Below are 13666 nucleotides of genomic sequence, written 5' to 3' on the forward strand. Positions count from 1 at the left end.
ACTCAAGACAAGCGTCATATAATGGTCAGTGTGTGTTATTTATTCTAAAGCTGAAACTTTACATTCTATGTTTTATGCCTCTGTGCCGGAGATAGCCGTGACTGGAGACATTATGTTTTCAGGTTGTCCGTCCGTCTGTCCGTCCCATTTTAGTGAAAGTGGTATCTCAAGAATGCCTCAAGGGAATTTCTTCCAATTTGGCACAAACTTCCACCTGGACTCAAAGATCAAATTATTAGATTTTGGTGGTCAAAGATTAAAGGTCAAGGTCACTGTGACCTCACAAATATATGTTTTTTTGCCATAACTCAAGAATTCATATGCTAATGATGACAAATCTTCACACTAATGTCTAACAGGATAAAATAATGAATGATGACATTTTATATCCAAAAGGTCAAAGGTCAACTTCACTGTGACATCACAAAATGTGTTTTTGGCCTTAACTCAAGAATTCATTCACTAAATATGACAAAACTTCACACGAATGTCTAACAGGATAAAATAATGAATGATGACATTTTATATCCAAAAGGTCAAAGGTCAACTTCACTGTGACATCATTATGTTCTGCTTAAAACACTTCTCTGGTCATTATTAAACGTCATATCTCAGGAACAGAAGGGGAGACATTTGGTCAGAGACTGAGTTGGTGACACTGATCTTGGGTGTCCACCTTGAAATGATGTTGATTGTATAGATCTTCTGTGCTGTCGGGGGGACAATGGATGTGAAGCAGCCATGTTTTTACAGACATGGATGTAATGAGAAACTTGACTGGTGCACAGAGGCATACATTTTATTATAACAGGCTCTGAAGATTACGTCCAGCACTTTAGTAAATGTCATATATAAGTCAAGCACTTTGATATGTCCTATGTTAATGTCATCTGTTTAAAGCCCTGTGTAGACAGCAAGCATCTCAGACGTTTTGTTATCTTAGCTGCCATCTTGACTGTAAGGAAGTCAGGAGGGACAACTCCAGCGGTCACAGCTGAGCAGCATGTGTTGTTGTCTAGAGTCACAGCTGTAATGCAGTCGCCTGGCAGAGGTCTGCACTCTACTGAGTGCACTTTGTAGTTGATGTCTGTAATCATTCCTTCTGTCCATACTGTCTGTGAAGCAGTCCCTTTTAGGGATGTTAACGGTTAACCATTAGTCGGTTAGCCGCCGAGAATGTTTTTGACCGGTTATGTATGTGGGCTAATTGCATACAGACACACTGCGCTTGTGTTGCAGTAATAGCCTAACCTGCTTCATTTAAACTTAAAATCAGTTCATTGTCCATAAGAAATTGGACAATTCTCTATCAAATGCTGCAAAGTGCCATGAATTCCCGATTCGAAATGCTAAATTTAAGTGTTTTGTTATGAGGTAATGTTTCATAAAAATAAGTAATGTTTCATATAGCCTATTGCTGAATCTAAATGTTATTGTTTTGTTCTGAGCCTAATGTTTCATAAAAGAATTCAATAAAGGCACAAATTGTGTCAAACATGCTCTTCATTGTTGAATAGCAGTTGAACAAGTAAATCTTTAGCCAAAACTAACATCCCTAGTTGACACTAAACTGCAGACATCAGGCTGATATTATACTGATCCACAATGAAGTCTATTTGTCTTGTTCAGTGGTTTAATCCACTGACTGTGGCAGAGCAATGTGGAGCTAAAACCTTAAAGGGGCAATAAGCGAAATCGTTTCACCGCTAGGTTTGCTGTTGTGCACTGCCTGTAGACCAAAACAAAGTGCGTCATGAGCCACACCTCCCTCTACCTCTGCTCTCTCCATATCTCCATACAGATTACCAAAAATAAACAAATAAATGTATAACAAAGAAAGAAACAAAAAAAACAAAAAAAACAAAAGAGAAGTCTATACTGAACACCAGAAATGTGAGAGTCCTGGTGGTGGAGGAAAGCCTGATTGTGGAGAAGAGTTGCCAGCGCAGTGTGGTAGGTTTGAGAAGCAACTGAGCCCCTTTTGAGTGTTTCTTCAGCAGGCTCCACTTCACTCAGCTTCACTCAGCTGCCCAATAAACCTGCTGCTTCTTCCCACTTTAACCTGAATAACAATCCAGGGCTCAGTGCTCCGGTTGGATCCAAACAGAGAGCCGGGGCTAGCTGGGAGGCTAGCGGAGGCTAACTGGCTGTGTTGGCAGCTGAGTGAAGTGGAGCATGAGGAGGAAGCACCGGTTAGCCCCGGTTTCACTGCAGGCAGATTCACTCGCCACAGGGGCGAGGAAATAAAACCTAAACAGCCAACTTAGTTTGGCTTAGTTTAGCAGTTAGCGATGTCTTTCACTCACTCTTGGTCTCTGCTGTGTTTAGCTATTTCGCTGCTTTCCTGTTAGCGTTAGCACTAGTCGGCTGCCACGCTAATGTCCCTACTCTTCTCCGTGAGCCTGGTGGGCTCGCATCTCACGGCTCCGGCTCACGGAGAAGAGTAGGAACGTTACCGTTAGCACTAGTCGGCTGCCACGCTAATGTTCCTACTCTTCTCCAAGAGCCCGTTAGCCTGGCGGGCTCACGGGGGTTTCACATGAACGTACATGAACGCGCAGCTGGACCGGTTTGTAAACAAGGGGCTGAAAATCAACACCGAGAGAGGGTGTGTGAGGTCATGCTATACTCCAGATGAAATGACACCTCTAGTTCTTCACATAGCAATTCTTTAATTCCTTCAATTTAGAAATGATGAATTTCACTTATTGCCCCTTTAAAGATAAACTCTGCAGGATCTTCCTTAAAAACAGTGTATAGACTCATACAGAAATAATCCCTCTCAATCATCACTTATGAGCCACTCTCAGTGTGTGCTGGTGTATTTATCTGCAGAGACTCTGCCCTCTTCCTGTGTTTTCTTTCTTTCTTCTTATTTTCTGTGTTTGGGAAGTTTCCGGGCGTGTACCCCCACAGCGCTCAGGTGAGGTCAGGGCTTTATAAAAAGGTGGGGACCAGATGCCAGACTGTAAGCAGCAGGAATCAAAGAGATACAACACTGAAAGAAATGCAAATTTAGCAAGAAGAAATGCCAAACAAGAATGAATCTGAGGTTGGCTTTTACCTTCACCTGAGCTGTTGAACGTGTTTAAAAACGGTAACCAACAATCCTGCATAACATAACTTTAATTTCAGCAGAAAAATGACTGGATTATTCACTCCTAACCTGTAAACCAGGGGTGTCCAACGTACTGCCCGTGGGCCGAAACCCACACTCCAGAGGAGCTCATCTGGTTCTCTGGCTGGCTGAATGAAAGAGACAATCATACCTTCAATATTCTTGTCAGCTAATGTCAACAGCTGTTTATATCCCATCATAATATTCTTACAGGGTTTTATTTGATACTTAATGCAATAGTTGCTCTTTATAAGTCCCAACATTCCATTTGTTCAGATTATGTTAGAAAGTACAGCTGGTCTCAAGAAATGTAACAGCCACCTCTCTATTGGTTGAAACTCTAAACCAGCACAAAAAGGACAATTAGCAACATAAGCCACCATGTTCTGAACAGACACATTATAAACACTGTGACTTTGTATTAATACACAGTCACATTTGCATTCTGGAGCATATAGGCCTAACAGAAAACACAATACTTCTAAATAAACACTAGATGAGCACTAGACAGGCATGATGGGAAATGAGGGCGCTGCCATTGTTTCTAGACTCTCAGCACCGGCACCAAGGTAGGCATCACAGTTAAAAAGGTGGAGCAGAGTCAGGCGGTGTGCTCACAGTAATAGTTGCAAACTATGAGGTACATTGCTGAAAAGTTAAACACTGGTTAAGTTTTATTAAAAGTCAAATATAATCCTGCCGCTGACAGCTGTAATGTTACTCATGTTTATCATATGTGTTTGCAGTGTTAGCGAGGTAGCTACCCAGCTACAGCTAGTCAGTACAGTTAGTAATGTAGCAGAGTGAACTACAGTCAAGCTGGCAGTCACTCTAATCTCCATGGTGACATCAGCTAATGCTACAACTGTAGTGCATCCATGTACTGACATTAATATGTGTTACATTGAATAATGCCTTCAAATAGAACAGATCTAGCTGATGGGGGGAGCTAGTGACAGACTTAGCAAAGTTAGCAGAATGATGACTTTTGATTTTCAGATTAAGGTGTTATAAAATACATAACATTATAGAAATACAATTAATTGAATTATATTCAGAAAAAGAGTCAAATTAATTACCAGTGTCCCTTATAAATTAAAAAGTAAATACCACTAACTTGTGAGGGAAATGTCTTTATTCTTTGATTTTTGGGTTGCTGCAAATGAAAATGAAAAAGATTATGCCTGATGTTGAGGACATGTCTGACAACATACAGACACAGAAGTCAAGTGTTTTTACTGTATCAGTATTTTGAGATATTCCAGAGTAAAAGTCCCACATTTCTACCTTGAAAATCAAAACAACTGGAAGTGCCATCAAAAACAAAGAAAAAGAAGAAAAGTTGCTCTATAATTCCTGACAATATCTGAAATACTTGTGTTCAGGACATTTCACACGACACCATTCCTGATAATCAAACATCTCTACTGCATCAAAGTATATTAACGGCCCTGCTTTAAACACTTGATTTCAACTTAAATTTACCCTCATGATTCTTTAAATAAGCGATTTGTGTTTGGCAGCACAATATGAGTTAGTGATGATGGAGCCACTGGTGGAGCTGGCAGAGTTTAAGAGGTGAAGTCACTACATCTTTATTGAAGTAGCAGCACGTTGTCAATGATATTTATGAGAGCTGTTTTTCACTTTTTGTATTTTCCGGTCTTTAACCTGCATTTATTTTTTTGTTTATTTGCACATCTTGTAGTGGATTATACAGTGGTCTCAAAAGAAAACATAAACAAAGTGTGTGCTGGAGAGCATCCTGTTGGGATCAGCACAATAACACAATGACAAAGTCACTCTACTCAGTTTAGGGCAAAGCTCATTGATCAGGACATAGTAATGTTCAGCTACACATTTAACACCTGAACACATCTGATTGTATTATTAATGATTTTTATCTACATCATTTATTCTTTATTCAGACTGAGGAGCTGCAGTTTGTCAGAGATCAGCTGTGTTTCACTGGCCTCAGCTCTGAAGTCCAACCCCTCCCATCTGAGAGAGCTGGACCTGAATGACAACGACAACCTGCAGGATTCAGGAGTGAAGCAGCTGTGTGATTTTCTGGAGAGTCCACACTGTAAACTGGAGACTCTGAGGTCAGACACCTTACTCCTTACTCCACCTTTACTCCTGTGCTGAGATTATTATGATGTGAAAGTTGTGTTGACACTAAACTGCAGACATCAGGCTGATATTATACTGATCCACAATGAAGTCTATTTGTCTTGTTCAGTGGTTTAATCCATTGACTGTGGCAGAGCAATGTGGAGCTAAAACCTTCAAGATAAACTCTGCAGGATCTTCCTTAAAAACAGTGTATAGACTCAGACAGAAATAATCCCTCTCAATCATCACTTATGAGCAGGGGCGGACTGGGGCAAAAAAGACTGACTGGTCCACTCTCCAGGGATCGGGGCGGGTATGCTGGCGGTGGATGCATGATCATCTTCAGTCTAGATAAGAGATTGTTTATGTTAGTAAAGCACTTAAACAACACTATCAGTGAAATGTTAAAATGGTAGAATTTAATAGTAGTACACTATTATGGTGTTAAGCACTTTTTAATGAATGTTTAATTCATTACTGTAGATGAATTAAAAAAATGCTATGTATGAATATGCCTTTACCTGGACTAGTACGACCAGGCTGCTCTCCTCTCCCTCCCTGCCATAGTCCTTCTGTGGGGATGGTGACTCAACCTGGCAGGAGATGTGAAGAGAGACATTAGGTTGAAGTTTTGGGCAATTCCCAAAAGAAGAGGTGAAAAAAAGCTGCATTACAATAAACAGTAATATAGGTAATGGAAAAATAGTGTTTTGACTGATAAGTAAAAAGAAAAAGGTGAAAAAGTGCACTGTGTAATGTAATGTACTATATGTGTATCATTCCCAAGTACACAATGGTCCCTCCCTAAACTAGGTTTAGTAAAGGTTAGTAAAAGGCTGTGATGGTCTCTTCTGAATGCTTCTAAAAGAAAGAGGCTTAAAAGAAAGAGGCTTTAATTCATCCAAAACATTCCAAGTGTTGTGAAAGGAGAAGATGTTGAAAATTATACACTAACAGAACACATAATCTGAGTGAGCATTAAGTTTATTTCATGTAGGCTTGAGTGAACATATTATTCTGTAGCCCTACTAACTGTTAACATATAGTAAATGTACTTGAAATGTCAAAGTTCACTTCCATGTATTGAGGAACATTTTGCTACATCATGTTGTTTGATATTTAATATTTTAAATATGCAGGAACATTACTGTCAGAATATTTAAATTTCATTTATGTTCTATAGAAAAATGTTGAACACATTAACCTATAGATGTTGCCTCAGATAAGCACAATCAAATGCTCTTAAATACTGAAAAAGTACAGCTTAAGTTTTATAATCTGACTGTGAATAATACACTAAGAACAATACATTATATTTTCCCCTTGGCAGTGCATGTACTAGACTGTCTCAATTTCTATATATTGTCCAACAATGCCCACACAAAAAGGCAAAAATGACATTTTAATGTTGATGAATTAGCAAAGTAATTGAGACAGCAGAGCTGCATTTACCTCACCAGCTTTAAGGGGAATACACAAGAGATACAGCGCTCAGGTGAGGTCAGGGCTTGATAAAAAGGTGGGGACCAGATGCCAGACTGTAAGCAGCAGGAATCAAAGAGATACAACACCTGCAAACACAAATATAGTGAGAAGAAATGCCAAACAAGAATGAATCTGGGGTTGGCTTTTACTTTCACTTTCACTGGCAAGTGTGTTTACAAACTGTAAGCAACAATCCTGCATAGTATAACTTTAAGTATAAAAACTGAGTTGAAAATTCACTCCTAACCTTTAAAGCAGGCCTATTCAGTTGGCGGCCTGCAGGCTATATCAGGACCAGAAGCAACCTCAGAGTGGCTGGGTAGGGATTGGTGTGGAGACTCAGGTATTAAACAGCCCGGAGCAAAATGAATCAAGACTGTAGTACTAATAAGCTCCGTTGTTATTGTCTCTTTCATTGTTACTTTGTAAAGTTTTGGTTTCATGTATCATCATGCTGCAGACTCAATAAAACCTTGAGCAGTAAAAAGCCAGTGCTTTATCAATACACGTGTTCAGCATGTAGAAAGACATATTTCAATCTGCTCTGTCCCTCATTCACCGCCGTTATGGTTTACAATCACATTTTATACAAGCACATCACACTAGTGGGACCAATAGCAAATAGTTAAAGCAAACTAAAATGAAAGCTGTCTGTATGTAGTGTGTTTAACTAAGTTTGTCACTTATCTTAAAATGTACCTGAGACAGCCTACCTGTGGACAGTGAGTGTCCTCAGTAGAGGTGGGACAGAGAGCAGGATGAATGACTGATACTGATGTCTGTTCTTCATGCTTATATAACGTAACTCAGTGTTGTGATGTCAGGAGTAATATTTATTTTATTGACATGTTAGGTTTGTTTCCAGTGAGATATTATTGAGTTTATATAGTGACTTTGTTGTTGTAAACATGACTGTTGCTGCCATAGACTGTATAAAACTATATCCTGTGTATTTTCATAAACACTTGACCTTAAAGGTAAACGTCAGGAAGTGTGTGTGTGTGTGTGTGTGTGTGTGTGTGTGTGTGTGTGTGTGTGTGTGTGTGTGTGTGTGTGTGTGTGTGTGTGTGGTAGAGAGATAGAGTGTGTTATTAGTTACTGTTAATGTCACTTGTTATGCTTCTGTGCATTGACAGCTCTTCTTTATTCTGTTTCTGCATTATGTGATGTTCCTCTGTCAGATATGTGACTACTAGCCAGGGGCGTTGCTCGGAGTTGAAAACATCCGGGGCTTTACCCTGAAGTGGTAACAGTTTTTTACCTGGTGGTCCGGGGGTTTATCCCCCGGGAAAATTTTGAATAATTCCCTTTTAAACACGTGACTTTAACATTCGCAGCGGTGCCTGCATAGTGTGACGTGTGTGGTTGTGTTGCTGCCGTGGTCCTGCCAGATGCCTCCTGCTGCTGCTGTTATCATTAGTCATACTTCTACTGTTATTATACACATATGATTATTGTCACATATGTATACTATCAGATATTAATACATGCTTTCAACATATTGTACCACAGTAGCCAGAATCATAATTATAATATTATTACTTTCATTAATGTTCTTGTAAGCTACTGTCATTACCGTCTGTCCTGCATCTCTCTCTGTCTCTGTCTTTCTGTCTCTTTCTGTCCCATTGTGTCATACGGATTACTGTTACTTTATCATGTTGATCTGTTCTGTACGACATCTACTGCACGTCTGTCCATCCTGGAAGAGGGATCCCACCTCAGTTGCTCTTCCTGAGGTTTCTACCGTTTTTTTCCCCCGTTAAAGGGTTTTTTGGGGAGTTTTTCCTTATCCGCTGTGAGGGTCATAAGGACAGAGGGATGTCTTATGCTGTAAAGCCCTGTGAGGCAAATTGTGATTTGTGATATTGGGCTTTATGAATAAAATTGAAATTGAAATTGAACGTATTTTGACAAAGAATTTTGTCAAGGAATGAGCACTCGTCTTCTATTGGGCTGCTCAAATTGTTCCCCCAATTGGGGGACTTTGAGAACGACTTTGCAAACACAGAGTGAATCAACGCAGTAATCACGAGGAATATAGTGATGCTGCACATCAAATTAAACAGCAGAACCTGGGCTACAAGGTTGTATAAACCCTTTTTACATGCCCCAAACACAGCTCAAACAACAACTAAATAAACAACAACAAATCAAACATCATACAGCACCGATATCCCGACCTATTGGGCATATTTTGGGCTCTACCTCGACGCCACATTAACGCTGTGCAAAACACATGCCGTTCATCTCAAATTAAAGCTGAGACTCCGCTGTTTCCACACATATCCGCCAAAGCACGCTAAACCAAACCATCAGAGAGGTAGAGGCCAAAGAACAACAAAAAATACACTTGTAATACAGAGTAGCCTGCTGCCTCGCGCCCGTCAGATTCAAGCTAACGTTAGAACCAAGAAGGGGTGGGGCCGCTACTAAGGGGGTTTCAGAGCTGCGGAGCTGTGGAGGTGCCGTTGCACTGGGAGGTTTAAGATGGTTGTCATTGCAAATGTGTTTAATATGAGTGGCCGTCGGAAACCATTTTCGAGTTTGGGGGCCCCAAGCAATTGCCTGGTTTGCCTGTCCTGTCTGGGCGCCTGAACCTAATAGGTGTGAATCACTGGAAATACGTTCGGGGCTAGAGTCAAAACATGCTTGGTGATGCCACTGCCAATGGCTAAAACAAAAAAGTTTCCAATAGGTTGCCTGCTGCTGAAAATGTCTGGCCCATCAACATTTTCTGGTTTAAAATTCGGCCCAGCTGAATGTGTAATTGAACAGCCCTGCTTTAAAGACTTGATTTCAACTTAAATTTACCCTCATGATTCTTTAAATAAGTGATTTATGTTTGGCTGCACAACATGAGTTAGTGATGATGGAGCCACTGGTGGAGCTGGCAGAGTTTAAGAGGTGAAGTCACTGCATCTTTATTGAAGTAGCAGCACATTGTCAATGATATTTATGAGAGCTGTTTTTCACTTTTTGTATTTTCCAGTCTTTAACCTGCATCCTGTTGGGATCAGCACAATAACACAATGACAAAGTCACTCTACTCAGTTTAGGGCAAAGCTCATTGATCAGGACATAGTAATGTTGAGCTGCACATTTAACACCTGAACACGTCTGATTGTTTTATTAATGATTTTTATCTACATCATTTATTCTTTATTCAGACTGAGGGGCTGCAGTTTGTCAGAGATCAGCTGTGTTTCTCTGGCCTCACCTCTGAAGTCCAACCCCTCCCATCTGAGAGAGCTGGACCTGAGTAACAACAACCTGCAGGATTCAGATGTGAAGCTGCTGTGTGATCTGAAGGAGAGTCCACACTGTAAACTGGAGACTCTGAGGTCAGTAGAGGGTTGGAGTGGGTCCATGCTGGTTTCAGCAGTATTATATTAAACACAGTTAGTATCAGAGCAAAGATCCAGTACTTCCTGTAAACCTCAGACCTTCTCAGTGGCTCAAAGAGGGGAATGGTGACAGTCTTCAGGAGAGGACAGAGAGACAGACAGAGAGAACAGTCAGCCAATCAGATCAGAAAGAAGCTTGTTGAGATCATGTGTTTAAGTTGATGTGAAGACGACTGTTGTTGTGTTCATGTCTACAGGAAGTGAAGCTGGATTACAGCTGACAGCATCACAACATGTATAGAGACAGCTGTCCTCCTTCATCAAACTGTCACACCATCAAATCTGACCTTGATAACAGGGGACCTGTTATGCTTTCCTGTTTCTGTGTGTGTGTGTGTGTGTGTGTGTGTGTGTGTGTGTGTGTGTGTGTGTGTGTGTTTTATATAGCCTATAGTGTTACAATGAAGGATGTTGGTATTAAATGTGGCCAAAGTTTCAGATAATGAGGTAAATGTATGTAAAAGTAATCCCTGTGAACAAAAACCTCAGACTTCAGACTGTTGTGAATACCCTGTGTTCAACGGCTTTTTCTACTGAAGCTAAGATTTCTTTATAAGGCATACAACTATGAGAGGCGGTAATTGTAGTTTGAACATTAAAGCATGTAAACAGGTTGTAGTAGAAACCCAGAATCCAAATATGAAACTGTTAATGAGCATAATATGTCCTCTTTAAAGTGTTTGTTGTCTTCATCTTTGTCACAGCTCTGAGATCAGTCTGACTGAAGCCTACAAATCACTGGCTCTTACTTTATAGAACCATCATTACATTTAGTAACCATGTGTTCTTTATACAGAGCAGAACCTCTGCTGAAGTCCAGTAATCACAGTTGATGTGTTGCTGAATCCCTCTGTTTGAGCAGCCATGATGCGTTCAGGACTCTCAGCAGTTTATTTACACTGTGTACTTGAGTGAAATCTGCAGAGTAAACAGACTTGATGCCCAAAGCCTCTGCAGGTCTGTGAGCTTCCAGCTCAGTGTGTTCACTCCAACACGTTAACATGAGAGCTGGAAGGAAGCCGACTACGCTACACAGCCGCTCCACTCTGCTCTGAACAGGAAGTCCCTACTGGTCTTTATACTGGATGTGCTGCATCACTGACTGACAGCTGGTTTATAACTTCTCTTGTCTTCTTCTCTCATCAGATGGAAGTGATCAGAGGATCAGCTGTGTCCTGATGATCCAGAGACGTTGAAGCAGCAGCATCAGTTCTGTGTGTGTGTGTGTGTGTGTGTGTGTGTGTGTGTGTGTGTGTGTGTGTGTGTGTGTAAATCTGTGTGTGTGTGTGTGGGTGTGTGTGTATATACTGTATAATAGTGAGGTGATTGGTTGTAGTTACTTTTAGTCCCCACTAGATGGAGATAATTTGATGCTCCTTAAACATTAATTGACGTTCCAATCCAAAAGGAAGAACTTTATATTTTTTGGTTTCATGACGGTGCACCCACATTTTAGTATTAAATCATCAGAATACTGTTCCATATTTCCAGTGGTCACAGTATTCACATCTTTTACTGTGAAAATAGTATATCCACAATATAAAAATACTCCATTACTGGTACTTTATTCAAAATGTTACTAGAGTAAAAGTACAAAAGTATCAGCATCAAAATACACTTAAAGTACCGAAAGTTAAAGTGCTCATTATGCAGAATGGTCTATTTACATTATGGATTATAATTATTGATACATTCATGTGTTACTCAAGTAAAGTAGGCGACAAGTGGTGATGACCAAATGAAGCCTCATGAAGCTTTGTCTTTATCTTCTGACCCCACTAGATGGCACTCTCTGTTCAACAAAGGGTTAACAGCACCGAAGTCAGATGTTTTGATCAGAACCCACTTAGTTTATAGGATACAGCCTTGGTAGGGCGGAGTGTAATGTGACTATTGTCTGATGTCATCTTTACTCTGTGACATTGTGGAGGCCTTGTTGCATTTATAATCAAGTTTCCTATTTGTGTGTTGATGCTTATTCCTGATGTAAACAACCCCTATAGCTTCATTTTTTAATGTACCTACCAGATTTGGATATGTATGTTTTTAGAGAATGCACGTTAACATTAAGGACTTAAGCATTTATTCTCAAGAACGTACCTATCTAATGTCAACTTTTTGGGCTATGTTTAAGATTGTCACTGNTGGCTTCTCTTTGTTACACAACTGTTTGCCTGATGAAGGTCTAGTCACCGAAACATCGCAGCATTGAAATCATTATTTTTGCAAGTGAGACAGTGTGTGGGAGTCTTTTCTACAAGTTGTATTCTTCTCGTCCCTCTCCTACGCACCTGTTTGGAAACAGATGTGCCAAGTATTCCTTTTTTTCTCACGCTTTACCATGAGCTCTTTTCAAGAGATCAACACTGACAGATAACTGCGCAGCGACGTCTGAGTCTCCTGTGAAGATGTCAAAAGCATTTTGTTCCCTGCTGTCCGTATGGAAGGCGCTGAGGCTTCCGAAGACGCAGAAGCAATGTTGGAGAGACTGCAAAGAGACACGCCTCTTTATGCATGGCTCAACTTTGAGCCAGTACTGGAGAGACAAGAAAATCCCTCGGGGTTTACGCATCAGCCAACAACAGGGAGATCAGATGAGAACTTTATTAAATGTTGAAGAGAGCTTTTCAATAAAGACTTCCTCGATTTAATGTTACTCATTATCGATCAGGTGTCGATGGAAGCAAGCACAGTGAAGGCTGAGATTATGAAACACGTCCACTCTTCCTTCCATTGAGCGCTCCATAAAGGACACAGTCTGCAAATACGAAGAAAAGCTACTCAGCATCAAACTGAAAAAGGACAAACGTGACACGGAGGATTACTTGAGAAGCGAGACTTACCATTGGGAGTTCAAGAAACGTGTGTGTTCATCCCAGACATCTGAAACAGCCACAACGACTCCTCTGTGGAGAGTGACTTCACATTGGACTCTGAAATCCCACCGAGCAATCCCTCTTTTTTATACAAGCACAGGAAAGCAGACAGAAGAGGACGAAGAAATGCAGACGGGGGAGACGCGCATCCAAATAGCGGACACCGGTGTTGTGCCGAAAAGAGACTGCATGCTGAAAATCGACTGCCACCGTCGGGAGCGTGCATCAATGCTTATTAGGTTTGCTAGGGGGCAGTGTTGGTCTGTTTAGGTTCTGTAAGTGAAGAGACCATCTCTCCACAGTATTTAGGCTATGGAATATGTAACGGAGAGAGAACAGCGGGGATACGTCATTACAAATATATAAAGTTGGCAAAAAGAACCTCTTTCCACCTTCTCCTTTATTAAACATCGTTCAATAACAAATAGGCACCAGTCATTGCCAAACACATCCGTGCATTCTGTCCACCTTTCTGTTACACCGTCAATACCTGTGTAGAAACCTGATGTTTTCATAGTCTAGTAGTTGCGTCTGTCCATCTGTCATAGCAACAACTTAGAACTCTTTGAATAAACAATTATGAGATGAGAGTAGGCGTTTTCCCTTGCCACTGTAATTATTATTGTTGTTGTTGTTGTTGTTGTTGCTGCTGCTGTTAAAACATG

At 40.6% G+C, this 13666-nt stretch overlaps 1 protein-coding gene and 1 long non-coding RNA gene across 4 annotated transcripts in view; one reads left to right on the forward strand and one right to left on the reverse strand.

The window, feature by feature from the left end:
- The window catches only part of LOC126387502 (uncharacterized), a 30023-nt gene extending 19943 nt beyond the window's left edge, over positions 1-10080 (reverse strand). The window contains exons 1-2 of one of the 2 annotated variants that reach the window (XR_007569689.1): positions 9939-10080; positions 4987-5096 (exon numbers count right to left, since the gene is read on the reverse strand). This is a non-coding gene — a long non-coding RNA (uncharacterized LOC126387502). Of the gene's footprint in view, positions 1-4986; positions 5097-5152; positions 5231-9938 lie in introns of those variants that run through there. The other variant, XR_007569688.1, reaches the window with a different exon arrangement.
- The window catches only part of LOC126387501 (NLR family CARD domain-containing protein 3-like), a 19373-nt gene extending 7995 nt beyond the window's left edge, over positions 1-11378 (forward strand). Inside the window, exons 7-9 of one of the 2 annotated variants that reach the window (XM_050040004.1) lie at positions 5047-5223; positions 9889-10062; positions 11272-11378. In XM_050040004.1, the coding sequence (XP_049895961.1) occupies positions 5047-5223; positions 9889-10062; positions 11272-11281 (361 nt within the window). In that variant the 3' untranslated portion in view covers positions 11282-11378. The remainder of the gene's footprint in view (positions 1-5046; positions 5224-9888; positions 10063-11271) is intronic. The other variant, XM_050040005.1, reaches the window with a different exon arrangement.
- The last annotated feature ends 2288 nt before the right edge of the window (positions 11379-13666 follow it).

The sequence above is a fragment of the Epinephelus moara genome, unplaced genomic scaffold (assembly GCF_006386435.1).
Source record: "Epinephelus moara isolate mb unplaced genomic scaffold, YSFRI_EMoa_1.0 scaffold570, whole genome shotgun sequence".
Classification (NCBI taxonomy): domain Eukaryota; kingdom Metazoa; phylum Chordata; class Actinopteri; order Perciformes; family Serranidae; genus Epinephelus; species Epinephelus moara.